The sequence below is a fragment of the Dendrobates tinctorius genome, unplaced genomic scaffold (genome assembly GCF_039654945.1).
Source record: "Dendrobates tinctorius isolate UK_male_01 unplaced genomic scaffold, ASM3965494v1 ptg000006l, whole genome shotgun sequence".
Classification (NCBI taxonomy): domain Eukaryota; kingdom Metazoa; phylum Chordata; class Amphibia; order Anura; family Dendrobatidae; genus Dendrobates; species Dendrobates tinctorius.
In genome coordinates this window covers 8,018,060-8,045,128 of record NW_027361674.1, presented here as the reverse complement: position 1 = coordinate 8,045,128, position 27,069 = coordinate 8,018,060, and the positions used below count along the sequence as shown (strand labels likewise).

Sequence of the window (27,069 nt, the reverse complement as noted above, 5' to 3'; positions counted from 1 at the left end):
CATAAGTTCAGTGGTTGCCTGAGCTCCTAGGCTACTGACTTGAATTATAATAAGCGTAGATTTGGAGACATGGCAGAAGTGCTCACTCCTGTGATAAAGCAAGCAGAAAAATGTATTACCTCAGAAAGCATCAGTTGCGAGCCCTTGCTGTCTTGTCTTATATCCACCATGAACTGTGGCAGCTGTGCATGGTGGGATACAGGAAATAACAGTACACAGCAGGGGCACATTTAGCACAGAATTTTTTTTTTTAACACATCCAATTATGGAAGTTATTATTATTTCAAGATCTATTGAGTAAAATGTACTATGTTTGTGGGCCCGCCTCGGAAATATCTTTTTCTAGGAAATTTGAGAAACAACTTGTAGCCAACAGTATTGTCAACCAGTGATAGCCTACTTCTAAATTGCGATAAATTGATTTGCGCAATTCAGAAACCTAAGAAAGCTTCGTACCCTTGTGACGGCTATATTGGTTGTCAATCAGTTTTATTTTTAATTAATGAAAACCGAATAAAACAAAACAAGAATACGACATGAAAATGTATTTTTAACTTAAGGAAAACATTTTTTTTTTACTTTTCTTTGCCAAAGTGAAGTGGTGGGTGGTGGCGCTCACTAATTCCATAGAGACAGTCTTTGATATAAGAACTTCACATTTCACTTTTCATCAGATAAAAACATACTTTACCGCATATCTCGACTAAAATTTCAAACTTTTGGCACTGCACATGAATTTCACTCTGAGTAGGGGAGAAAAATACATTTTCAGCCACGGATAATGATGAAGCTAAAATGTCCAGAGAGAGAAGAGAAAAAAAAAAAAAGTTCACCAGATGACAAAGTGGAAAGTCCTATTCATCGTCTACTGTGAGCAGCCATTCAATACGCTGCTTCGCTGAGAAACTTCCTGTTGTGTTAACGGGTTTGAGACCTTAAGGAACAATACTATAAAACAGTGCAGAAAGAAAGTAAGAGAAGAAGCGTGGAAATGGTACATGCTCCGAAGGAGGTATGCATTCTTACTGATTCTGTCTTGTATGTACTTTTTATGCGTCTTTATGAACTTGGCTTATACAGTTGTATCGGAGCATTACTTGGGGCTGCACGTAGTTGCACACGAGTGCCCTGGTTTGCATGGATCTCAATGCAATCCTCTGGACTTCAGTAATCACTTGGAAGTTAAAATTGTAAAATCCTGCTAAAAAAAAGTATTAATGTTGCCCCAGACTAAGTCAGGGCTCCGTGATTCTCCCTGCATAACCCGAAAGTATGCACAAACTTTTTATATTGAAAGTTTTGACTTTTTTTAAACTAGTGAATATTGCCGTCCAAGGAACACTAAAATTGGAGATTTCTCAGTACGAAGTCTCTGTGTTGTCCCAGGCTTAAAATAATAAGTAAAACTGTACATGAGATCATGGGGTGTAAGAAAGAATAAGCCAAATCCACTTGGCCGATGCAGGTCTTAACTTATCACATCGATCTGAAGCACATGGTATGTAGATAGGAGATATAAGGTATCACTGCCGGAATAGAATTAATGCAGAATATAAAGAAAAGGAGTTTAAGGTTTTGTTACTAATATTACAATATTTGAGGTCAGTGATTAGCACTTGTAGGGAGATATGTTGGTTTATAATGCATGTGTTGGGGAACAGGGCAGTGCCCCTCAATGAGTTTGCATTTTCCTGTAAGAATTACAAAATTGTTTCCACCAGTGTATTACTCATGCACAGAACTGATTCAGAAGTGCCTAGAAGTACAAAATGAGTCCTGGCTATAAATATGCCGGGTGTTGAAACGTAAATGTACTCCCCTCTCACATATTACCAGCTAAAAAACTAAACTCCCCACCCTCCTTATTGTATTTCTCATGTATTAAAATAGGTTTCACCCCCGACCCCTTGTGGGAACCAGCAACCACCCCTAGCCCAGCTGGTGTGTGTATAAACCCTGCCACTTTTTGTCCAGCAGTCCAAATATGCAATAAATAACACAGGGCAGCAGGCTTGGACTGGCCCACAGGAGAACAGGAGAATCCTCCGGTGGGCCCCTGTGCAAGTGTGGACCACCATCCTCTTATATTAGCAATACTTGGCACTATATACTTGAATCACTGTGTAAAGACAAAGGCAGCATCTTATTCATTTAACAATCTACTCAGTTCCCAGTTATATAAATATGTGAATGAGGATAATATCATATTTGCATGTAGCTGAAAAGTGGGGTCCTGGAGTTGATTACTGGTGGGGCCTTGGTACCCCAGTCCGACACTGCAGGGTGGTAATGTAGCACATCCGCGCATCATAAGGAAGCAATGCAATAATGAAGACAATGTAATGAAAGAGGAAGTAATTTGAAGAAATTGAGGAATTCAGTAAAAAATAATTGCAAATAAAAGGCAAAATGTCTGCAGTCTGTCACTGCGGGAAGGGGGTTGTCTGGTGAAAGGGAAGCTATCATCAGAAAATTACCTATTGTTTGAATTAATTTATTGTGTTACATGTATTTATTTGGCATTTTTTCATATTGCAATCTTTATTAAAAAGCAAAACGTGTAATCTTGCACTTTTCACACTGGCCACTGGGGCTAGTTTGGACTAATGCTGTCATTTCAGGGAGAGTTTTCAGCAGACTTCTTATCAGAGGCAGGATTACAACAGGTAACACCTCTATTCACAGCTGATAACAGAGAATCCACTAATAAAAAAGGCGATGTCACAGCTCACCTGCTCCTCCTCCCTTCATAATGACTTTTGCACACGCTCATTGATGCTTTAAAAGAAAAGATAGGATCATTGTCTTATCATTGCGACTAATGTACATGTGGATTTCCTAAAACAATAGGAAGTTAGAGTGTAATATAGCCCCAGTGGCCGGTGTGAAAATTGAAAAATGCCTTTTTTATTTTTAATACAGATCTTGATAAATAAAAAAAAATATTGCCATGCATTTGTTAAAAATACATGACACAAAACTTTAAACAAGAGGTAATTTTCTGATGATGTCCTATTAGGGCATTCTGTACTTGTAAATGGGTGGGCCGCCGGTTCAACTGCTGGGACTTCCCGCTGATCCTGAGAACAGGGCTGTAAAATATCTACCACAAGGAGTTGTGGCATCACATGCGCCCCAATTCGCCATTCATTATCCATGTGACTCTTGGAGATGGCAGAGTAAAGCGCTCAGCATTTTCAGTGTCCTGTCCTCTGGATATAAGTTGGTCCCAGTGGTGTGCTCCCCACCAATCTGCAAGTAAAGCTATGTGCACATGTTTAGTATTTACATTTTTTTGCACGTTTTTTCCCATTCATTAGAACGGTGAAAGACACTGAACGAATTACTGCAGATTTGAAAAAAAACTTGCTATTGTGGTTCAAATCCCCAGTGAACAAATAAGCAGCGTGTGCATGAAGTTCCAGAAATCTCATTCACTTTGCTGGTGCTGTATCGTGCAGTGTTTTTTTTAAAATTCAGCATGTGAACAAGCCCTGAGGCCCGGATCACACATGCGAGAATCTCGGACGAGTCTCGCATGTCAATACCCGGCACTGCCACCGGCACTCGGGAGTGGAGCGTGCGACTGCATAGAAATACATGCTGCCGCACACTCCGCTCCTGAGTGCCGGCGGCAGTGCCGGGTATTAACATGCGAGACTCGGCTGTATTCCTCACATGTGTGATCCCGGCCTAACTTTCAATGTTGGGATTACACCTTTATTAGTTCCTTGTTCAGGACCCCTATCAATAAGCAATGCTGCAAAGAGTGTTTTTTTTTCTGGAGGACCAGACGTGAATGTCACGGTTAGTCCTTTCATTTTAATGAACATCATATAATGACTAATCGCCTCTCTGATGGTGCTGCAGGGAAACAGTGCAGTTGTTTGTGGGTTTCCCCACTAAAAAACTGTCATCAGCTTATTTTCAGGGGACCCTTCTAACAAAAAGGAAATTCCCTAAGCGGACAACCCATCTAATCTTATTTTTACAGATAGTATTTAATAATTTAACTTCATTATCTAAATAAATAGGCAGTGTGACGCTAGTAAAACATGGCTTCTTACTTCCAGAAACAGCACCTCTCTGGTCCACAGACAGTATCTAGTATTGCAGCTCAGTCACATTATGCTATTAGGTTTCTGGGAAGCATTGAGACATAGCGACCGATTCAACAAAGCTTTCACATGTAAAAAAAATTTTGAAAAGGTGCAAAATTTAGGGGCAAATTAGAGTTGTCCCCAAATTTTTGACTTTGGCATTTTCACTCCAGTTACTCCCAGATCTGACAAAATGGGTTGAGAGGATGTGGTGATCGACATTCATCAAACTCGTAACGAACGGCCTCATTCGCTAAGTCACAAATCTAACTTCAGCAGGTGCCAGAGTAGGATTTGTGGTAAGGCGAACAGAGGTGTGCGCCGTTCCTGATTCATGAAGAGGTATGCACCTCTACATGAACAAGGAGCGTCGGAGTCCAGAACGCCCCTTCCATCAAGACAGGCTTGGAAAACGTCAATCTTCATGAAACGGGCCCATTGCTTATGGACGAAAAAGCCATGCTTTGCTAATCTCATCAAGCAGCTATTACCAATTTTTCTGGAATAAAATAGCTTGAAATGTTGCAATGTTTTTCTGCAAAATGGTTCACGATTTTTAACCAAGTCTTGGAAAGCTCTGACAATTTTTTGAAAATTGGCCTAAGCTTTGCCCTGGGATGGGACAAGGCAAGACGTAGCCAGCAAATTCATTTTAATTTACCCAACAAAGGTGGCCTCAATTATGACAAAAATATACTCCAGTACCTGACTGAATAATCTTTTTTTGCGGTGGCGTATGGCAGCTGAAAGGTGCGCCAAATTTATTAAGAAGCCTATGCCTTTTAATTTGGTGCTTCTTACTTCACTGCTCTTTTCATCAAGACTATTGCGTAAAATGTAGGCCTTGATTAATCGGGATATAGTTGGTATAGGCATGTTACTAAGCTTTCTCTGACATGACTAATCAAACACCCCCTATAGATGAAGGCAAGCTTTTGTACATATTTCCTGTTTTGAAAGTGTTAATTCGCTTACCTCGACAGCCCTGTGGTGAGATGCAGCATGGTTTCCTATCAAACAAAAGAGAACTTCATAAAAAATCTAGAACATTATCTTGCAAAATGATTGTTCTGTTTAAAAATGTTAATGGAAACTTGTCAGCAAAATAAATAGTGATTACCTGCAGCTCTAGTGATAATCAGCAGGTAAAATAAAATTTTAATCATATGTGGCTTTCTAATTGGAAGTGCAGCTACAGGGAGAAAACAAAGTTAAATTCTCCCTGCAGCCGCTAACTTACAGTCATGGGGGCAGTGCAGAGAGCTGTGATCAGTCAGTGTTCATTACAAAGGACTTGTCACCACATCAAAAGTGTGCAGTTTTCGTTCTAAATTTATTCTTCACCCTACCCTGAATATTCCTCTTTTTTGTTTTTTGAAATCTGCAATATAGTTCCAAAAGACACGGGCCTTTTTATTTAGATGAACTAAATAAGCTACTTTCTATGGTCTTTACACGGGGACGTTGCTCACGGGGTAATTATACGAAACAACTCAAATATACCCCCCACCCAGAGAATCCTGTGAGCCACACCCTCTGGTGAAGACCATAAAAATTAGCACCAAATAAAAATGCCCATATTCCTGGAATCATATGGCGTTTTCTTTTTTTAAACAATACTCTGGAGCAGTGGAAATAAAGTACAATAAAAATTGGCGCCTCTTTAATTACGACTCATTGCTCCTTGACTGATATCCTGTTCAGCACACGCGCTGTAGAGCAGAATGTTAGTTAAGGAGCAGTGTGCTCTGCAAATAAAGGGAAGGAACCAAAATAAATAAAGTAAAAATTAAAAATAAAATGCTGCAAAAATCTGAAAAAAAAATTCCCCCCCTTGTCCTTGTTCACAAAAAAAAGTATATACTATAACCCCTCAAACCAACAATGGCTTATACGCTCTCCAAACTATACAATGTACCTGCATATGAATTATCCACATCTTCTGTGCTCCTTCTACTCTGCCCTCTCACTATACAGTGCCCCCTTTTCACACTGTACAGCCTCCATAATGTACTCCTGTAAGGGAGGACCAAGGCCGTAGTCGTGGCAGAGATTAACGGTTCTGGCACGCCCTTGCCTCCCGTCACATGCAAACAGTGTCCTTTACTCAGCATACCTGTGGCTTCACGTTCTGCACCGTCAGGGTCTCCTCTACATTGCTGGAGACTCCCTCTGTCCGATTTTGCACAAATTGAGACACAATCCATTACAACTTTTAAACGCACAATTTTACTAGTCTTCATACACAGGACATCCATATTCATCACAGCATCAACGTCAGATTTCGCATAGTGCATCTCCTCCTCTTTCCCTGTACTTCACTCCTGGTTATACAGCACGTTCCCAGGTCGGACCGTATCATACGATTCCTCAGCATCCTCCATGTTCAGAATCTCTGTGCTTGGGAGTTCCCTCAGCCGTTTCGTCCCGCATCTGAGGGCGTCAGCCCATGCGATGATCTGCCACATGATGAGTGACCTGCCCGTCTAAACTACTGTAACTTCTCCTGCAGTTCCTGTTCCCACTACTGCTGTCACTGCTGTCTTTGCTGCAGTTCTGACCCACTGGCACTGGATGGCTGGGCTCCAATACTTCAACGTTACGGGGTCTGTGTTGTCCCTTTATAGCCCAGACTCTCAGGCCACCTGAGCTGTCTGGGTGCCCTCGCCCCACTCCCTTCACTTCAGGAAATGTTCCTAAATTACCCACAGTGAACACTCCTACATTTAACTGTTACTTATACTGAACTCCTAGCTTATATTACGCACACTATAATGCCCTATCTAGTGGCCTTAAGTGAGTACTACGCTTTCCCTATGACTAACACATCACAGGACAACCCATTGTATATACACTTTATAGCAAAAATATACGGTAACAATCCACATAAAACTCATATATATCAAACCGGGACGAGTCAAGGGAAAGAAATGGTACTGCCCTTGTATCCCCTTACACCCTCACGCTGTCCCTCATGTACTGCTCCCCCAAACCGTCCTTACTTTTGTACACTACCTTACATACTTTTCCATCACAATGTAGACTGAGTGACTGCCTCTATTCCCCCTCACACAGTCCACAGTAAAAGTTCCTCGCATCTTCAGTTCCGCTATGAGGCACTTAACTTCTCACTCATGTTCACATCCTTTGTGGTGCTATATCACACACCCTGCACACCGATATTCCACATAGCCTGTACAGTGGCGTAACTACAAAGTTATGGGCCATGGTGCAAACTTTCAAATGGGGCCACCCATGCCAAAATACACGCACATCTCCGCTCCGTACCCCTTGTACACACACGACTCTACTCCGCACACCTCGTACACGCGCGGCTTCTCTCCGTCCACCTCGTGCACACCCCGCTCTGCTCCATACACCTCGTACACACACGGCTGCACTCCGTACACCTGGTACACACATGGCTCCGCTCCGTACACCTTGTAAACACGCGGCTCCGCACACCTCGCACACACACACGGCTCCGCTCCGCACACCTCGCACACACATGACTCCGCTCTGTACACCTCGCACACACATGGCTCCGCCTGTACACCTCGTACACACACGCAGCTCTGCTCTGTACACCTCGTACACACGCGGCTCCGCTCCGTACACCTCATACACACGCGGCTCCGCTCCGTACACCTCGCACACACGTGGCTCTGCTCTGTACAGCTGGCACACACGGCTGTGCTCCATACACCTCATACACACACAGCTCTGCTCCGTACACCTTGTACACACGCAGCTCTGCTCCGTACCCCTCGCACACACACAGCTCTGCTCCATACACCTCGTACACACGCGGCTCCGCTCTGTACACCTCGTACACACACGGCTCTGCTCCATACACCTTGTACACACACGGCTCTGCTCCGTCCAAAATTGTACACACACAGCTATGCTACATCCGCCCTGTAAACCCCTCCTGACCCCACACATAAAGTTACCTCATCCAGCACCATGACAACCAGCACAGCAGAGTCCTGCAGACACTAGGCCCCTGACTCCTCCCCTCCTGTGGCCTCATCACAGGTCCTGTGCCACAGAGGAGAACGCAGCCTAGCAACGTCACTGCAGGCTGTAAGGGGCTGCCGTGGGTCTATCTGGGAGGGCGAGGATGGGGTGCATGGAGGGGCGTGGCGGCTTATTGCAGTGCAGGAAGAATAGACTCCCGGGCGGGACGTGGGGGGGGTCAAAAACGGGACTGTCCCGCGAGAATCGGGACGGTTGGGAGGGAGATATGATCTGACCTGCAGGGCCCCTGACTTCCCCCGGGCCCGGTCACAGTGGCGACTGCTGCGACCATGGTAGTTACACCCCAGAGCCTGTACCCCTCTCACAGTCTGTACCCCTACACCTCTCTCACAGTTTGCACCCCTCTATCCCGCACACCTTGCACCCCCTTCTCACACACCCTATACCCCCTTGCAGTCTCTCACGCACTCTGTACCCCCTTGTACCCATCTATTTCATGCATCCTGCACCCCGTTGCACCCCTCTCATGCACCCTGCACCCCTCTCTCAGACCCTGCACCCCCATATCTCAAGCACCCTGCACCCTCTTGCACATCTGTACCTCATGCACCCTCCACCCCCTTATCTCATGCACCCTGCAACCCTCTCTCTTACACACCCTGAAATCCTCTCACACAACCTGCACCCCCATCTCACACACCTGTACCTCTTTGCACCCCTGTATCTCACGCACCCTGCACCACCTTATCTTGCACACCCTGCACCCCTTGCACCCTTCTATCTCAAACACCCTGCATCCCCTTGCACTCTTCTATCTAAAACACCCAGCATCCCCTTGCATCCCTGTACCTCAAACACTAAGCATCCGCTTGACCCCTCTATCTCACATACTCTGTACCCCATTGCACTCCTCTCTGACACACCCTGCACCCCTTTGCACTCCTCTCTCACACAACCTGCACACCTCTCTCTAACGCACCCTGCACCCCCTTATCTCACACACCCGGTACCTCCTTGAACCACTCTCTCACGCACCCTCTACCAGCTTCTCACGCACCCTGCTCCCCCTTATCTCACGCACTCTGCAACCCCCTATCTCATGCACCATGCACGCCTGTGTCACGCGCTCTGCACCCCCTTGCACACTCTATCTCACACATCCTGTACCCCCTTATCTCACGCACCCTGTACCCCCCTTGCATCCCTCTCTCACGCACCCTGTACCTCCCTTGCATCCCTCTATTTAATGGATCCTACACGTCTCTATCTCAAAAACCCCTTTGTATCCGTCTCTCACATCCTGTACACCTCTGTCTCACACACCCTGTACTCTTCTATCACAGTCTGGACCCCTCTATTTCCCACAGCCTGTACCCCCACATATCCACCTGTCAGTCCACACAGCCTTCACCCCTCTATCACATCCACCCTGCACTTCCCATGTACCTGTTCCCTCATTACCTCTCACAAGTTTCCCCATCTCCTCCAGCTTACAGCTGGCAAAACTCTGTAGCTTCGCCCCCTCAAGTCACATGATCGTGATGAAATCGCAGGTCTTGTACCATTCGGATATATTGTCTTTTGTTTAGGTAAGGATCTGATTAGTGCTCCTCTACCCCTGCTGCGCATTCGCATAAAAAATTCCCTCTCCCCCTTAAAAAAAAACACCGGTTTTGCTACTTGGTGCGGCAAAGGGGTTTAAAAAAAATTACAAATTTAAAAAATTTCCTTCACGATGGTGCAGCCCCCTGCAACCTGCCACCCTAGGCACCTGCCCTCCAGGGCCTAGTGGCTAATACAGCCCTGAATGTACATATAAAATTACAAAACCTTAGGAGTAGTGCTGTTTCTAGAAAAATGCAACCATGTTTTTATAATCCCCTCTTATAACTGTTATGAAAACAAAAAAAGCCCTGAAATGAACAGATTTGTTTTAAACTCTACAAAATTAAAAGAGTCAAGATGGGGAAGCCTTTCTGCTAGCATAAGATATCCTAATAAGGTATATGGGAATGGCTTATCAAAACAAGAGCAGAAAACCAAATTTAGGGTTGATATATCTATGATTCTGTTGATACACCATGACCTAACACTATACTATCAGGAAGTGTGGCTAGACAGTGGTAAACCTACTTGTGACTACATCAGAACACTCATCCATCTCCTATAATAACTTATAGTATGATAGTTAACATAATTATAATATAAGCTATATGAACAAAATTATTAGGACATCTGCACGTTCACCTTACAGGAGCTTTTGTGACCCCCCACTCTAAATCCATAGGCGTTAATATGGAGTTGGTCCCATTGTGGCTATAAAAGTTTCTACTCTTTCGGGAAGGTTTTCTACAAAGGTTTGGAAGCATCTGTTGGAATTTTTGCCCCTTCATCTAGAAGACACTGATGTTGAGGAGAAACCAGGTTCACAATCTCCTTTCTATTTAATCTCAAAGGTGTATAAAGGGGTTGAGGTCGGGTCTCTATATGGCCGGTCATAATCGTCAACACCAGACACCCACAACTATGTCTTTGTGGACCTTGTGTACTAGGCACAGTCATGGGGAACAGAAAAGGGCCTTCCCCAATCTGTTCCCTCAAAGTTGGAAACTACAATTGTCCACAATGTCTTGTGCAGAGGCATTAAGATTTCCCTTCACTGGAACTAGGATGCCAAGGATGACTAGCTCACAGAAAAAACTAATACCTTTAAAATATAACTTTAATTGTTTTACAATAAAATACCCAATAAACAAATCAACTAGAGCACACCTGGCCAGGCCAGAAAAAATGGTCAAGTACTGTTTCTTTAGGTATATAGAGGGCTATTTCGCATTATCATTCCCTAATGCACCCCTTCCTGACAGTAAATGTTGGCACCCTATCTTGGCCGCAAAGTGGCGACCCCGCTCACAGACAGCTTTTCCTAGATAGACCCTGTTAACCCCTAACTAGTCAGAAACAATGTCTGAGTTTATGTGATCACCTCTATAAAAGTGTGCGGCAAAAGGGGAGATGTAATGTGTCAATTGACTGTGTCGGATACTATCAGTTGTGTGACACCTCTAGGGAATAGTGCAATATTACATTGAAGATGATTATCTCTTATTGACTATCATATGCACTTTGGCCCTTTCTGTTGTTACTATCTTGTGTAAAACACCATACTCTCCTCTACTGTACTTCATGTTTGTGTTGTCCCTTCACTCCTCTCTAATTCTCCCACACTCCCCTCCTGATTTTTGATCTGATAGGCAGCTGGAGGGAAGGCATTTAGTGGAAGCTGTTAGGAATCTGGTTTCTACCATGCCTATGCAGGAATCCAGATTCTCACATTTATCTCCAGAGGCTAAGTCCTTTGTGCCATCTTCTGAGCATGCTCACGGGACGAGCTCCCATTGGAGTTCAGGAGTCAGGTGTTCAGGTCCTGCTCCGGATCCTATTGGCTCCTTTTGGAGATCTGGAGATTTCCGGCAGGTCCCGTACGCTATAAAAAGTGCGCATGGCCGTTCCGCCATGCGCTAGTATTTTCATACGGCAGCTGTATGTATGGGGATGGATGCTTGGACTGGTGACTGACTTATTAAGAACCCCTTCCCTTTGATAATACGTCTGTGTGAGTGTTTGGGCATCAGCCAGTATTAGCGCCAGCACGCTCAAGCTTCATCTTTGCCAGCAGCTAGCGTCCTGCATCGCGCTTGCAGCATAGCGGTGCTTTCTCTGCGGCTCAGTTCACGCCGCGCTGCGGTTGCAGCCTGTCGGGCATTCGCAGCTGCGACATTCCGCATCCTATTTTTACGGTAGGTCTAGAAGGATTAGTCCTGGTGTTTAAGGCTACTTCTGTGACCTTTAATACCGTATCTGCATCGCTGGAAGTCTGTGACCCTGTACAGACTCAGCGTTATTTATGCTTTTGTTTGCAGCTCTGTGCATATAACAGAGTCTGCTTCAGTGCACTGGGTGCAGCTAAAACCCTGTGCACATTACCGCCTTAGTGCTCTACCTCTGTTAGCAGCGGTTATTCCATCCACTGCACAGTGGACCCCGAGTGGCGAAGGCACTTTATTTTTAATTTAGTGTCTTCCGCCACTCATAACAGAAGCGATGGTGAGCCACCGTTGAGCAGGGGCGCCATTTTGCATACAAGCTAGGGTGCCAACTTCCGCAGCAAGGAAGGGACAACTGAATGGGAATGTCTGAGGGAAAGTTATGCTAGATTATTAGCCCACAGACAATCCCTGAAATAATTCATCAGTCTTATTCATGAAGGAGATGGTATCAATAAATTATATGACAAAGGTTTGCCTGTGGTTATATACTGTATGGTACTGATTTGAACTTTGAGGTATATCTACAGCTCTTGCAAAAATTAAGAGACCACTGCAAAATTTTCAGTTTGTCTGATTTTTCTCTTTATAGGTAAGTCTTTGAGTAAAATGTAAATTGCTCTTTTATTCTATAAACTACTGACAACATGTCTCCGAATTTCCAAGCACTAAATTTTGTATTTATATTCAGAAAATGAGAAATGGTCAAAATAACAAAAAAAATGCAGTGCTTGCAGACATCAAATAATGCTAAGAAAACAAGTTCATAATCATGTAGAAACAACAATACTAATGTTTTAACTCAAGAAGAGTTCAGAAATCAATGTTTTGTGGAATAACCATGATCTTTAATCACAGCTTTCATGCGTCTTGGCATTTCCACCAGTCTTTCCCACTGCTTTTGGGTGACCTTATGCCACTCCTGGTACAAAAATGTAAGCAGTTCTTCTTTGCTTGATGGCATGTGACTATCCCTCTTCCTCTTGATTACATTCCAGAGGTTTTCAATGGGTTTCAGGTTGGAGATTGGGATGGACATGACAGGGATTTCATTTGGTGGTCCTTCATCCACACATTGATTGACCTAGCTGTGTGGCATGGCGCATTGTCCTGCTGGAAAAAACAGTCCTTAGAGTTGGGAAGCATTGCCTGAGCAGAAGGAGTCAACTGATTTCCAGGATAACCTTGTATGCGGCTTGATTCATACGTCATTCGCAAAGATTAACCTGCCCAATTCCAGCCTTGCTGAAGCATCCCCAGATCATCACTGATCCTCCACCAAATTTCACAGTGGGTACAAGACACTGTGGTTTATACGCCTCTCCAGGTCTCCGTCTAATCATTAGACAACCAGGTGTTTAGCAAAGCTGAAAATTAGACTCATCAGAGAAGGTTAACTTACTCCAGTCCTCTATGGTCCAATCCTTATGGTCTTTGGCAAACATCAACATGGCTCTCCTTTGCTTCTCATTGATGAAAAGCTTTTTTTCTAGCTTTAAATGACTTGAGCCCTGCCTCTAGGAGCCTGTTACGAATTGTTCTTGCCGTGCAATTCACCCCAGCTGCCATTTGCGATTCCTTTTGTAGGTCACTTGATGTCATTCTGCGGTTGCTGAGTGACATTCGATTAAGATGACCATCATCCCGGTCAGTGGAATGTCGTTTTCGCCCTCTGCCGGTCTGTAGCTTTGTTGTCCCCAATGTCTGCTGCTTGACCTTGTTGTAATGGGCTGCCGTCTTAGAAATTTTAAGGATGGAGGCAACATGAAGCTCACTGTATCCCTCTGTTAGTAAAGCCAGAATTGAGCCCTTCTTTTCTTCACTCAAGACTTTTCTTTTCACACCCTTTGGCATGGTTAAAAGTCATTTTTTCATTCCTATTACTTTTGGGATATTATTAGTACTTGTTTTGCCATCCAGCTTGTCCTATTGCAAGAGGATTGTGAACACCACAGCAGAGTTTTTTTATACTTTCCTTTGCTAAATAAGATTTGGTGCAGGTGATCACCTAGTCAGAAGCACATTAAGTAGAATGAGGTGTACTCTGGTTGGAATTCATCTTACACTGGAATGAAATGGCTGTCAGACATGTAGAGAAGCTGATTTTTATAAAACTGTTCAGTGGTCTCTTAACTTTTGCCTAATACAGTACTTGACCAGTTTTTCTGGCCTGGCCAGGTGTACTCTAGTTGATTTATTTATTGGGTATTTTATTGTAAAACAATTAAAAGTTATATTTTAAAGGTATTAGTTTTTTATGTGCGCCATTTGTTCTATATAACCATCTATCATGTTCTATGCCAAGGATGACCCCTGAAAAACAAATGTTATCCCTCATCCACCCAAAAAACCTTTACAGTGGTAAATGCAGTCAGGTGGGTAACATTAACCTAGGATTTGCAAAACCGAGACTCGTCCATCAGATGCCAGATAGAGAAGTCACTGCACAGGACACGTTTCCAGTGTTCCAGAGTCCAGTGGTGGCAGGTTTACACCACTCCATCCATCGCTCAGCATTGTGCTTGGTGATGTAAGGCTGCTTGTAGCTGCTTTGCCAAAGATACCCACGCCGTGAAACTTTCAGAGGAACACAGGGACTCTGCAGTTATGGACTCTGCAGTGTTGGTGATTTTTCTAGCACTCAGCCCCCGGTTCTGTAACGTTACTGGGTCTCCACTTTGTGGCCGAGATTCTGCGGTTCCTACCACTTCTCAATATCAATCACAAGTTATAGGAGAAGATTTAGGAGGAAAGAAATGTCATGCTCTGACTTGTTACTCCGATGGCTCGTATTACACGACCGCGTTGGTGTCCTTCGGTCACCCATGTTATTGAAAGGCAGACTGCACGGTGGGTGGGGGTTTATATACCTGTAGCAATGGGACTGAGAAGTAAACCTGTATTTAATGCACAAGATACATGTCCAATACTTATATCCATGTAGTGTAATATAATATGATAGAAAATGAAATAACGGGAAATTTAAGAATTCCTTAGCACAATATTATTATAATAGAGAAGTTCGCCAATGCAAATATTTTCTGAAACATTGCAGCTTGTTTTTCATAGAGGATTCATGACCTTTTTTAAATTTTATATCTACATTACAAACATAAACTTACTGCTGGATAAACAGAATACAGACCTCCCAAGAATATGACATTCTTTTTTATGACCTTGTCTTTTCTAGGGCTTTTCTGATACAGTTAAATATGTGGATGAGGTTAGTAAAGCTATAGAATAGCAAAATTTGCTACATAGTCTTAAAGAGACAGTACAGCATGGAAAAGATCTTGGAAAATTGCTTAGGATAATTTAAAGGGACTAGGTCAGCACAAAACAGCAACCAATCTCAGGCACTGGGTGCACCCTAGGTGTAGCCAAGCAGTTCAGTGCATTTTCCCACCTACTTGCCTTCTCTCGATCTACACTCTCATTTTGCTCCTGTAAAGCCAGAACTATCAATCAAGGAAAAGGAGGGCTGAGAGAGATGCAAAAGACGGGAAGGTGCACTGAATGGTTTGGCAATACAAAGGGTGTACCGCGCAGCTGTGCATGGTTTAAACTGTTATTTTTTGCTGACAGACTTCCCTTCAAAAGTAAAAGAAGCAATAATCACTGATTGCCAACCAACTCACGTTCCAACAATGCCTTGGTACCTAGCTGCCCCTTCTTCTTTGTCCCCTTTTGACACACGAAACATCCTAGGAAGTGACACTCAGCCAATCACTGGATGAGGCACCATCGTGTTGGAGCCAGTGATTGGCTTAGCCGGTATTTGCCAAGAGTTCCTAAATTTTTGGACAAGTACTCAAATAGTAAGAGGCCAGAAAATGTCAGATCAGAAGTGATCTGGGAGGGGGGATCGGTAAGGATGAGTATTGCTTCCTCACTCCGAGCGCGTTGTCAACATTTTCTACATTGAACAACACCTTATAAAGTGGACTATGCATATATGAGTTATAAAATGGTGGTCTACTTCTCACTACTGGTTTGGCTGCTTGTACAGGGTGAGCTTTTGGTAGACTGGGACTTACATAGTAGAAATCTGCAGTGCTTTAAATGTACAGCAGGGGTGTGGAACCTCTGGCCCCAGGGCCATTTACGGCCCTCGATGACCTTTTATCAGGCCCCCGAGCAGATTCTCAGGGACCGCATTATAGGGCAGGGAGCTGTATTTTGATTGCCACAATCTCATTAATTTCTTCTTGCTCTGTTAGCACACACACGCAGTGTTCACTACTGAGCACTGAAGGGCATGCAATGAAAGATTAAGTCATGAAACCAGTGCTAGAGTGAGGATGTACTTTGTGGGCGGAGTTTGTACGGCCCCCGAAGGATGATATAAATATCCTAATGGCCCTTGGCAGAAAAAAGATTCCCCACCCCTGGTGTACAGTATGAGGAAGAGAGTGCTACAGCCTCAGCATCTGAGCTGGAAAGGCTGGTCATAACTGTGCCTTCGAGTCCCAAAGCAAAGGATCTACGGTGCTCTATCTCACTCGTGAGCTTGTGGTGAACTGGGACATACATAGAAGTCTGCAGTGTACAACATAAAGGAAAGAGAGCAACAGTCGTAGCATCTAAGCTGGATAGACTGGTCACAACTGTGCCTTTGTAGATTCCCAAAGTCAAGGGTCTATGGTGCTCTGTAAAAACCCATAACCTCAAAACCAGAGTCAGATTTCTGATCCTGACACATCACTCTTATACATATGGAAAGATCTACAGATCTTCTGGGCATAGTCTATCTGGCTACATGTAGTTTTCTTCTGACAGCTTTCTGTGGATTGAGCTGCTGATCTAAATTTTGCAGTTCACTGAAGCTAGCTGGATCCAGCTGTGTATGTGAATTATATTGCTCTCAGTGGGAAAAAAAAACAAAAAAACAAAATAATTTTGTAGTTATGAAACCTTTTAATGGTTAACAAAACTAAAATAAATTGTTTCAAAGCAAGCTTTCGAAACTTCTTTGGTCTCTTAATCAGGCATGGTATAACAAAGTATCTGAAGAAACACATACTGTATGTACAGAAGAAAAACAGTGACATGATATAATAAATGCACATTTGTAGTGTGAAAGTTTTATAGTTCCAGCACCCATGTAAGATCAGAGACCTGGTGCCTTCATTGTCTCTGGAACAGATTCCTTAGATTTAGTAGTGATTCATAAAGCCTCCTGACAGATTTAGTCCTGTGTGGAGAGCAACAAAGACTCTAATAAGTTTGTATCCGCAGACTCTTCAATGTTTTTGTGATTTGAATTTGCCTTTTAATATGCCAACTTTATATGAACTATATGGCACAGACCCTGCAAGTGCTCTGCTCATATGTCCGGCATCTCCTCAAAAGATAAGAATAGTTGTACAAAACATAAAGTGTCTACGACAGATGAAAAACTATGTTCTTCATCTCATTCTTGTGGTTTATCACACATTGTAACCTGTTTGTCACACTAGAACTTAAAAAAAATGAGAAAAGTATGACAGTAGGTTCACGTTTTATCGTAATTATATTTTTAAAGCAAACCTGTCAGCAGGATTTTACTCAGTACACTACGGAGAGTGTGAGGTTGGTGCTGTTATACTGATTAAAATGATACCTGGGTGATGAAATCCATCTTGTGGTTGTTGTTTAATCTTTATTTGTCGTTTTCAGTTTATGAGATTCTCGTGCTCTGTCGGCACCTGCGCAGAAGAAACTATTATAATTTATAACGCAATAGATGCTACTTTGCAGGCGCTGCCGCTATTTTCATGGAGCCAAATTTTTTTTCTGTCTAGCAAAATGCTGCCGGAGCCATCTTGATGGAGCCAATTTTTTTTCTGTCTAGCAAAATGCTGCCGGAGCCATCTTGATGGAGCCAAATTTAGCAAAATGGAGCATGTGCCGTAACATCTATCGCGTTCCAATAGATGCTACGCCGCATTCTAGAATGCTGTAAATAAGCCCCGATCTAACCTGAAAGATAAGAAAAACAAGTTTTATTATACCCACCCGGGGGGCAATCCGGTCCGATGGGTGTCGCTGGTCTGGGTCCGCGCCTCCCATCTTCTTGCGATATCGTCATCTTCCTTGCTTCATGTTGTGGCTCCTGCGCAGGTGTTCTGATCTGCCCTGTTAAGGGCAGAGCCAAGTACTGCAGTGTTGGGCCTCTCTGGTTCAATGCGGCGGCGGGGGGAGTCGGCGCTGGCGGCAGGCGGGCCCCCCTGCCTCATAGGGGTCCCATAGCGGCTGCGTGATGTGCCGCTAGCTGGGGGAGCACTGGGGCTCTGGGCAGCTGCCTGGCCTGCCTGCCACCAACGTCGACCATGCCGGGTGCCATCCCCACCGAGATCTGCCCGATGGCACCGGGTAAAAATAGGAGATTGTTCCTATTGATTCATCTTGATCACAGTGATAGACCCTATCACAGTGATCAAAATGAAAAAGTAAATCAACCCCCCCTTTATCATCCCTTTAGGTAAAAAATAATAAAATTAAAAAATGTATTGCTTTCCATTTTTCCATTAGGGTTAGGGTTGGGGCTAGGGGTGTGTTGGAGTTAGGGTTGGAGTTAGAATTGGGGGAGTTTTCACTGTTTATGTACATCAAGGAATTTCCAAATGCAACATGGCCCGCGCCATTGATTCCAGCCAATTTTGTGCTCAAAAAGTCAAATGGTGCTCCCTCCCTTCTGAGCCCTGCCATGCACATTCGGGTTATCAGCGTACTCAGGAGAAATTACACAACAAATTTTGTGGCCCAATTTCTCTTGATATCCTTGTGAAAATAAAAAAGTTTGGTTCCAAAGTAAATTTTTTGTGAAAACAGTAAAATGTTCATTTTTTCCTTCCATATTGCTTTAGTTCTTTTGAAGCACCTGAAGGGTTAATAAACTTTTTGAATGTGGCTTTGCGCACCTTGAGGGGTGCAGTTTTTAGAATGGTGTCACTTTTGGGTATGTTCGTTATATTGACCCCTCAAACTCATTTCAAATGTGAGGTGGTCCCTAAAAAAATGGTTTGTTAATTTTGTTGTAAAAATGAGAAATCACTGGTCTACTTTTAACCCTCACAATGTCCTAACAAAAAAAAATTATGTTTCCAAAATTGTGCTAATGTAAAGTTGACATATGGGAAATGTTATTTATTAACTATTTTGTGCGATATGACTCTGATTTAAGGGCACAAAAATTAAAAGTTTAAAAACTGCAAAATTTTCAACATTTTTACCAAATTTCCATTTTTTTCATAAATAATCGCATCATATCGAAGAAATTTTACCACTAACATGAAGTACAATATGTTACAAAACAAAATTTTCAGAATCTGTGAAATCCGTTAAAGCATTCCAGAGCTATAACCTCATAAAGTGACAGTGGTCAGAATTGTAAAAATTGGCCCGGTCATTAACCCTCCGTCAGGCGCAATATAGATTCTCCTCAGTTCATGCGCAATGTGCCTGACAAGCACAGGTCAGAAAACCACCTATAGTAGCTACATATTTCAATTTCAGGACTATAGAAGTAGTCAGTGACCTTCATAGGAATGTATTAAAAGAGATTACACCAAATCAGATGCAAAAAAAAACATTTATTAACCATAAACTTATTAAAACTAAAAGTACCACTTTTCAGTAGTACCGCCAAATAGGCTCCAGTTATCTTTACTTAACTATTGCTTAAATATAAAATTCTGGAAAAAAACTTAAAGGATATTGCACTTAGATGTTACTTAATTATTTTCTACTCATCTTCAGTGGTTTCAATTGCAGCAGAAGCAGCACAGGTACTCTTAGAAAAGCAAGGCTGGCAGACGAAAGTTGCATGGGAAAGGCAGATTGATTCTTTACATATTTTGCAGTCATATTTAGAAAGCCTTCTGAAACCAGATACAAATGAGCAGGTAGTACAACTGCGTCTTTTAGAAGGTGGTAGAGTCGGTGTTTGTTCTGGAACGTCCTTGGGACGATATCTCTTCAACCGGTGTTGCAGGGCAAGGGGCATTCCAACCGTCTTTGTACTTCTTAGGCTTAGCTCTCCACTCACCAGTTCATTAGCCAATTGTTTTAGGTACATTCTTCTGCGCATTTGTTTAAGTTCATTACCGAGGTAAATTACTTGTGAGTAGTGTTGAGCATTCCGATACCGCAAGTATCGGGTATCGGCCGATACTTGCTGTATCGGAATTCCGATACCGACTTCCGATATTTTTTCAATATCGGAATTCGGCATCGGAATCGGAAGTTCAAAGTTGATTGACAGACTGACGTCATCATGATGCGCGGTGTGTGCGCATCATGATGCGCCGTCATTTCGGGCCTTCCGGGGGTCTCTGCCGGCCTGCCGGGGGGCTGTGCCGGCATGCCGGGGGGCTGTGTGGACTGCCCGGGGTCTGTACCGGCCTGCCGGGGGGCTGTGCCGGCCTGCCGGTGGTCTGTGCACCCTGTGGGGGTCTGTACCGGCCTGCCGGGGGGCTGTGCCGGCCTGCCGGGGGGCTGTGCACCCTGTGGGGGTCTGTACCGGCCTGCCGGGGGGCTGTGCCGGCCTGCCGGGGGGCTGTGCACCCTGTGGGGGTCTGTACCGGCCTGCCGGGGGGCTGTGCCGGCCTGCCGGGGGGCTGTGCTGATGTCCGGGGGTCTGTGCAAGCATCGTCCGATGGGACTACAAGTCCCATCGGGCGATGCCTGCTACCATGACAGTGATTGACACATTAGCCAATGATGGGACAGTAGTAGTAGACAGTAGTGGAAATTCCCACACAGCAATGGCATAAAGTGAGACTAGGGACTTTTTTTTTTTTTAAGTGGCGGAGGAATACAGTGCGGAAGGATACCTACCTTCCGTCATTGGATTCCTGCAGCCCGTAGAGAACGGCAGCATCATCTGATGCTGCCGTTCTCTACCCAAGATCGTCGTGGGACACACTCGTGGACTGCTTCGGATCGTGGGTGAGTATTTTTGTGGTTTGTTATGTTAATATTTATTCCGGAAAAGACGATGGCTTCGGGGAACAATGTGACAAGTATTGGTAAGTATGTTACTCTATGTTATATGTACTGTATGTCTATGTATGTATTGTATGAATGTATTGTATGTATGTAGTATATATGTGGTATGTATGTAGCATGTAGTATGTATGTAGTATGTATGTAGCATGCATGTAGCATGCAGTATGTATATAGCATGCATGTAGTATATATGTAGTATGTATGTAGCATGCATGTAGTATGTATGTAGTATGTATGTAGCATGCATGTAGTATGTATGTAGCATGTATGTAGCATGTATGTAGTATGTATGTAGTATGTATGTAGTATGTAGCATGTATGTAGTATGTATGTGGTATGTATGTAGCATGTAGTATGTATGTAGCATGCATGTAGTATGTATGTAGCATGCATGTAGTATGTATGTAGCATGCATGTAGCATGCATGTAGTATGTATGTAGTATGTATGTAGTATGTATGTAGTATGTAGCATGTATGTAGTATGTATGTGGTATGTATGTAGCATGTATGTAGCATGCATGTAGCATGCATGTAGTATGTATGTAGCATGTATGTAGTATGTATGTGGTATGTATGTAGCATGTAGTATGTATGTAGCATGCATGTAGTATGTATGTAGCATGCATGTAGTATGTATGTAGTATGTATGTAGCATGTATGTAGTATGTATGTAGTATGTATGTAGTATGTATGTAGTATGTAGCATGTATGTAGTATGTATGTGGCATGTATGTAGCATGTATGTAGCATGCATGTAGCATGCATGTAGTATGTATGTAGCATGCATGTAGTATGTATGTAGCATGTATGTAGTATGTATGTAGTATATATGTAGTATGTATGTAGCATGTAGTATGTATGTAGCATGCATGTAGTATGTATGTAGTATTTTTTTTTTTTTTTTTTTTTTAACATTTAACACATTAGCCGGATGATGGGACTACAACTGTCCCATCATTGGCTAATGTGTCAATCACTGTCATGGTAGCAGGCATCGCCCGATGGGACTTGTAGTCCCATCGGACGATGCCTGCACAGCCCCCCGGAGCCTGCACAGCCCCCGGCAGGCCGGCACAGCCCCCCGGAGCCTGCACAGCCCCCCGGCAGGCCGGCACAGCCCCCCGGAGCCTGCACAGCCCCCCGGCAGGCCGGCACAGCCCCCCGGCAGGCCGGCACAGCCCACCGGAGCCTGCACAGACCACCGGCAGGCCGGCACAGCCCCCCGGCAGGCCGGCACAGACCACCGGAGCCTGCACAGACCCCCTGGCAGGCCGGCACAGCCCCCCGAAAGGCCCGTACAGACCCCAGAGAGGCTGTACAAGGGCAGGAAAGGGTTTTTCTTATTCCGATACCGGAAGTCCCATAGACTTGAATGGGACTTCCGGTATCGGAATCGGCGATACCGATACTTTTTTTAAAGATCGGCCGATACCATCCGATACGATACTTTGAAGTATCGGACGGTATCGCTCAACTCTACTTGTGAGTTGATGCCACCCACACTCAGCATTGTAAAGAAGATTACCATCGGCCAGCGTTTGGTATTTCGACTTACATTGAAATTGCCACACATTTGGTCAGCAGTGTCAACGCCGCTTTTGGTCAAATTATAAAAAGTTATGATTTCTGGTTTCCTTAGCTCCCCAGACTCTGGATCAATGGTGTAATCATTATGTAATGAAGAGACCAAAATCACATTTTTCCTCTCGCGTGGGATGTAAGAAACTAAAATCTTTCCATTACTGAACCCAAACATAGTGCTATACTGTTGTTTGCCTTTTGTATATAGAAAATCTGGCGGCAACTGCCTTTTGTTTTTTCTAACAGTTCCCACATATGACAGCTTTTTCGTTTTTAAAAAATCAATCAGATCAAAGTCAGTAAACCAGTTGTCAGCAGTGATATTTCGACCAGATCCAAACATTGGCTCAGCAATTCTCTTTACCACATCACTAGGCTTGTTGCTCACATTGAAAGGACCTGGTGGCTGTCTTCCACAATAAACTTCCATGTTCATAGTGTACATCATCCTTGCATCAACCATGGCAAAAATTTTAATACCATATTTGTTTGGCTTTGATGGTATATATTGCCGAAAACCACATCTTCCACGGAAACCTGGAAGCATCTCATCAATAGTGAGGTTTTGCCCCGGGCAATAGCTTTTTTGACAATTCATAATAAATTGTTGAAATATGTCCTGAATTGGTGCAAGCCGGTCATAACCTTTTCGTTCTGTCCGGGTACTTCGATCATCGAAACGGAGGCAACGGATCAGGACTTTGAATCGTTTCAGATTCATCACAAGGCTGAATTTTTCGATGCCATCACCGTCTGTCCCCCACAGCTCCTCCAAACTTTGCCTATTTGCTCTGAAAGCACCAGCTAGGTATAACAAGCCAATAAATGCCTTGAGTTCAATCACATCAGTGTTTTTGATGTCCCTCTCTCTGGAGAATTGCTCTTTGATTGTGTCAATATACTGGTTAGTGAACCGAACAATAGTTTCCAACATGCTATCTGTAATTAGATTACTCCAACATTCCACTGCAGTTTTAGCTTTTCTAGCACTTCCAATAACTCCAGGAAGGTGTGTAATAATATTGTGGGATTCTCTGCGCTGTTTGTTCTTGGGTGCCTTTTTGTTCCACTTTGTATTTTTATCTTTGCCCAAATAATAAGCTAGATCTGTGTCTGTTTCCTCTGTATCAGTGTCATCACCATCCTGCTCTGTTCCAGAATCAGTGTTACATTCTGCTACCTCATCTTCAGATGAAATGTCACTAGATTCCTCTAAATCCTCAGTTACTGCTGGTTCTTCCTCATCATCTTCTAACAAAAAAATCTTCATTTCTTCTAAATGAAGGGGTTTAGATGAATCATACTGTTTTCTGGCCATTGCAGCAGAAAATCTGAAGCAAGAGAGAAAGAGTATGTGTTAGGGCGCAATGTGCCTTAGAAGCCACCCTCCTTTTGTCTAAGAAAACAGTACTTATGTACACTAACAGCATTAATCCTTCATAAAACAAGCTAAATACACAATCGTGATGAATAAAAAAAGAAAATACTAACCTTTCAATTTGTGTTGAAATCAGGCGCAATGTGCCTGAGAAGCCAAAGTGTTGATATCTGCTCACTAGAAGGTCTGCTGAGTCACTGTGATATCAGGTTTCACAGAGCCTGTAGAGTCAGGAGATAACTAGGAGGGGTGGGGTTTTCTGATAAGTGGGCAAGGAGATAGAAGTGAAACTAATTACTGTGTGCCTGTCAGATCTATTGCGCCTGACGGAGGGTTAAGTACAAATTTGGCTGTCACTAAGGGGATACGCTCTGACAAATTGTTTGCTATTGCAGTTCAGCCCCATTTCCTTAATTGAACCTGAGCTGTAATACCAGACACAACCCATGGACAGGGATGGCGCTGTTGTGAAGAAAGGAGCTATTATTACTAATCGTGTACAACCTATGAGTATCTGCTTTCATCATGACAAACATTGAACTTGTGCTTATTTTGTCCTCGCATATCTAACTTGGTTTTTCTGTGTTTTCATTTCCAGTAGCCAAAGATGAAGCCAGAGTTTGCAGGAGGCAATGTTTCCTTGAACCTAAATACTTTGATAGTAACAAAGAACAACTCCTCGACTGATTCACAACAGTGCCAACCTCCCTATGACGATAGTGCCCTATTTGTCATCATACTCTATAGCATCGTCCTCGTCATTGGAATTCCGGCTAACATTTTGACGTTATGGCTGACTTTTTTACAAATATGGCGGAAGAACGTGCTGGCTGTGTACCTATTCAGCTTGTCTCTAAGTGAACTTATGTACCTTGGGACAATTCCCCTTTGGATCCTGTATGTGAAAAATGACCATAACTGGCATTGGGGACCACTAGCGTGCAAAATTACTGGATATATTTTTTTCAATAATATATATATTAGTATTTTGCTTCTCTGTTGTATTTCTGTGGATCGTTACTTGGCGGTGGAATACGCCTTGGAGTCCAGAGGGATCCGGAGGCAAAAAATTGCCATGGTGGTCACTGTGGTTCTTTTCTGCTTGGTGGCACTTATTCATTCCCCAGTCTTCATCATCAGTGATGGCAACCAAACGGACAATCAAAGTACTTGTTTCGAAACTTTACCAATACCGTCACATATAGCTCATTTTTATGTTGCTAGGTTCATCATTGGATTTCTGATTCCTCTTTTGACTCTGATGTATACCAACTTTGTAATAAAAAAGAGGATCGAGACCAGTGGCAGCTTCACGGATCAGCAGAAGACCAAAGTGAAGTATCTAGCCATCACCATAATAATCATATTCATGATCTGCTTCGCTCCCTACCACTTTGTGTTGCTCATCCGGGGTATTGCTTACTATGTAAATGATCACTCTGACTTTTGTGGATTCGAAGAGGAGATTTATACCGCTTATTCTATATTTCTTTGCCTGGTCACCGTAAATAGTGTGGCAGACCCTTTCATTTACGTATTGGTCAGCGAAAATGTACGGAAAGATATCTGTCGGGGAATGAGGGTCTGGAGAAGACAATTCTCTATCAATACCAGGAGTGACAGTACCAATCCCCACATTCACAATTCTAGAGATCAACATCTGGAGAAAGAGTACTCAACACACAGCGGACTTGGGATAACAGATATACTGCAGAGGAATTGATCCAAACGTCGATCTGTCCGCATACTACGCATTTGTGATGCTTGGGATTTTTTTTTTTTTTAAATCTTATTTATGTAATTTATTTTCATGACAAATTTGTAAATGTCCATTACTGCTCTTTTTTTCCTCACACAATCCAACATTGAGCACATTTCAAGTATTACCCAGGTCTCATAAGCTATTGTGTCACTCTCACTCTCGTGTTAACAAACTTGGCATGCATCAATAATACAGGAAAATATAAGCAACTTCTTCCTTCACTTATTGGTCATTCAGTCTGATAAACAGCTATAAATATGTCTTGGTTAAAACAAGACCGGCTGCGAGCTCACTGAAGAGTCAGATTAAAGTTTCTCATTAAAGTTTATGAAGAGTGGAGGAGCAGAATGAGAGAATAGGCAGATCTGGCTGAAACTTACTAGTTTTTTTATGTAACCCCAGAACTAGATTCACAGCTACAATGCTCAGTACTACTGTATAATGTTCTCCATGCTCATGCTGCTTCTGAACATTTGTTACATAGAGATGGGATAGCAGGAATGCCTGATGCCTGTGTGTACTGTCTCTGCCCACCAGCTCAGAGCCAACTGAAAATTAAAGATGGTGGTGAAAACTGGTAAAAAAAAATGCAGGATGCAAGTCATATAATGGCCAGAACTGTGTTGCTACTGCTCATGTACATCTTATTCTGAAAAGTCAGGTCTGCATTAAAGAGAAGACGTTTCTATGCTAAACATTTTTCATTAATTTCAGACAATTATTTCTTTCATTACTAAATATATTTATAAAAAGTCTTGAAGGCTTTCAGTTTTCTCTCTGGCCACTAAGTCACAAAGTAGGCTAATACTTTCTTCACTGCAGAGATAACTTCTCATTATTATCACAAGTAGAGTTACAATACAAAATAAGCTCTATAAACAGATATCACAGGATTCACTATCTGCAATAGGTGATGGTAACAGCTTGCCTCCTTCCCCTCTCTGTACAGGTCCAGAGAGCATGCCCAAAGTGCTCTCTCATAGACATCAATGAACATAACTAGTATACTGTTCTTATGACTTATGGCTGCTAGAAAGCATATCTCTCTGCTGATAACTGTTGCACCAAAAATACATGTAGATGACAAATCGTCAAGTGATACTCAAAAAATGTGTGACAGTAGGGTACAAAACAACTGTAGGATGGTGTTGCCTTCTCCTAGATGGGCTGTATGAAGATGAGTAATACCCATCTTGAGATTTTGCTGATCATTGTGATGGTCTCCATTCTGCAGTGATATATAGACGTTATGGGATGGTACTGTATTATGGGTACGGAGACTTGTATAATTAAAGGGTTATTCCCAATATAGTTAATACCCCTATCCAAAGTATAAGGCTGGGATCACACTACCGTGTGTGATGCGAGAAACTCACACGAGTCTCTCACATCAACACCCGGCACTGCCGCTGGCACTCAGGACCGGAGCTGTAGCTGCATAGAAATAC

The 27,069-nt window shown here is 43.2% G+C and overlaps 1 protein-coding gene across 1 annotated transcript; it reads left to right on the top strand.

The window, feature by feature from the left end:
* Window positions 1-880: 880 nt before the first annotated feature.
* Window positions 881-26,320, top strand: GPR132 (G protein-coupled receptor 132). The gene is made up of 2 exons (XM_073569751.1): window positions 881-1,012; window positions 24,458-26,320. The coding sequence occupies exon 2, from the start codon at window positions 24,467-24,469 to the stop codon at window positions 25,580-25,582; it is 1,116 nt and encodes a 371-aa protein (XP_073425852.1). The 5' UTR covers window positions 881-1,012; window positions 24,458-24,466; the 3' UTR covers window positions 25,583-26,320.
* Window positions 26,321-27,069: the final 749 nt, after the last annotated feature.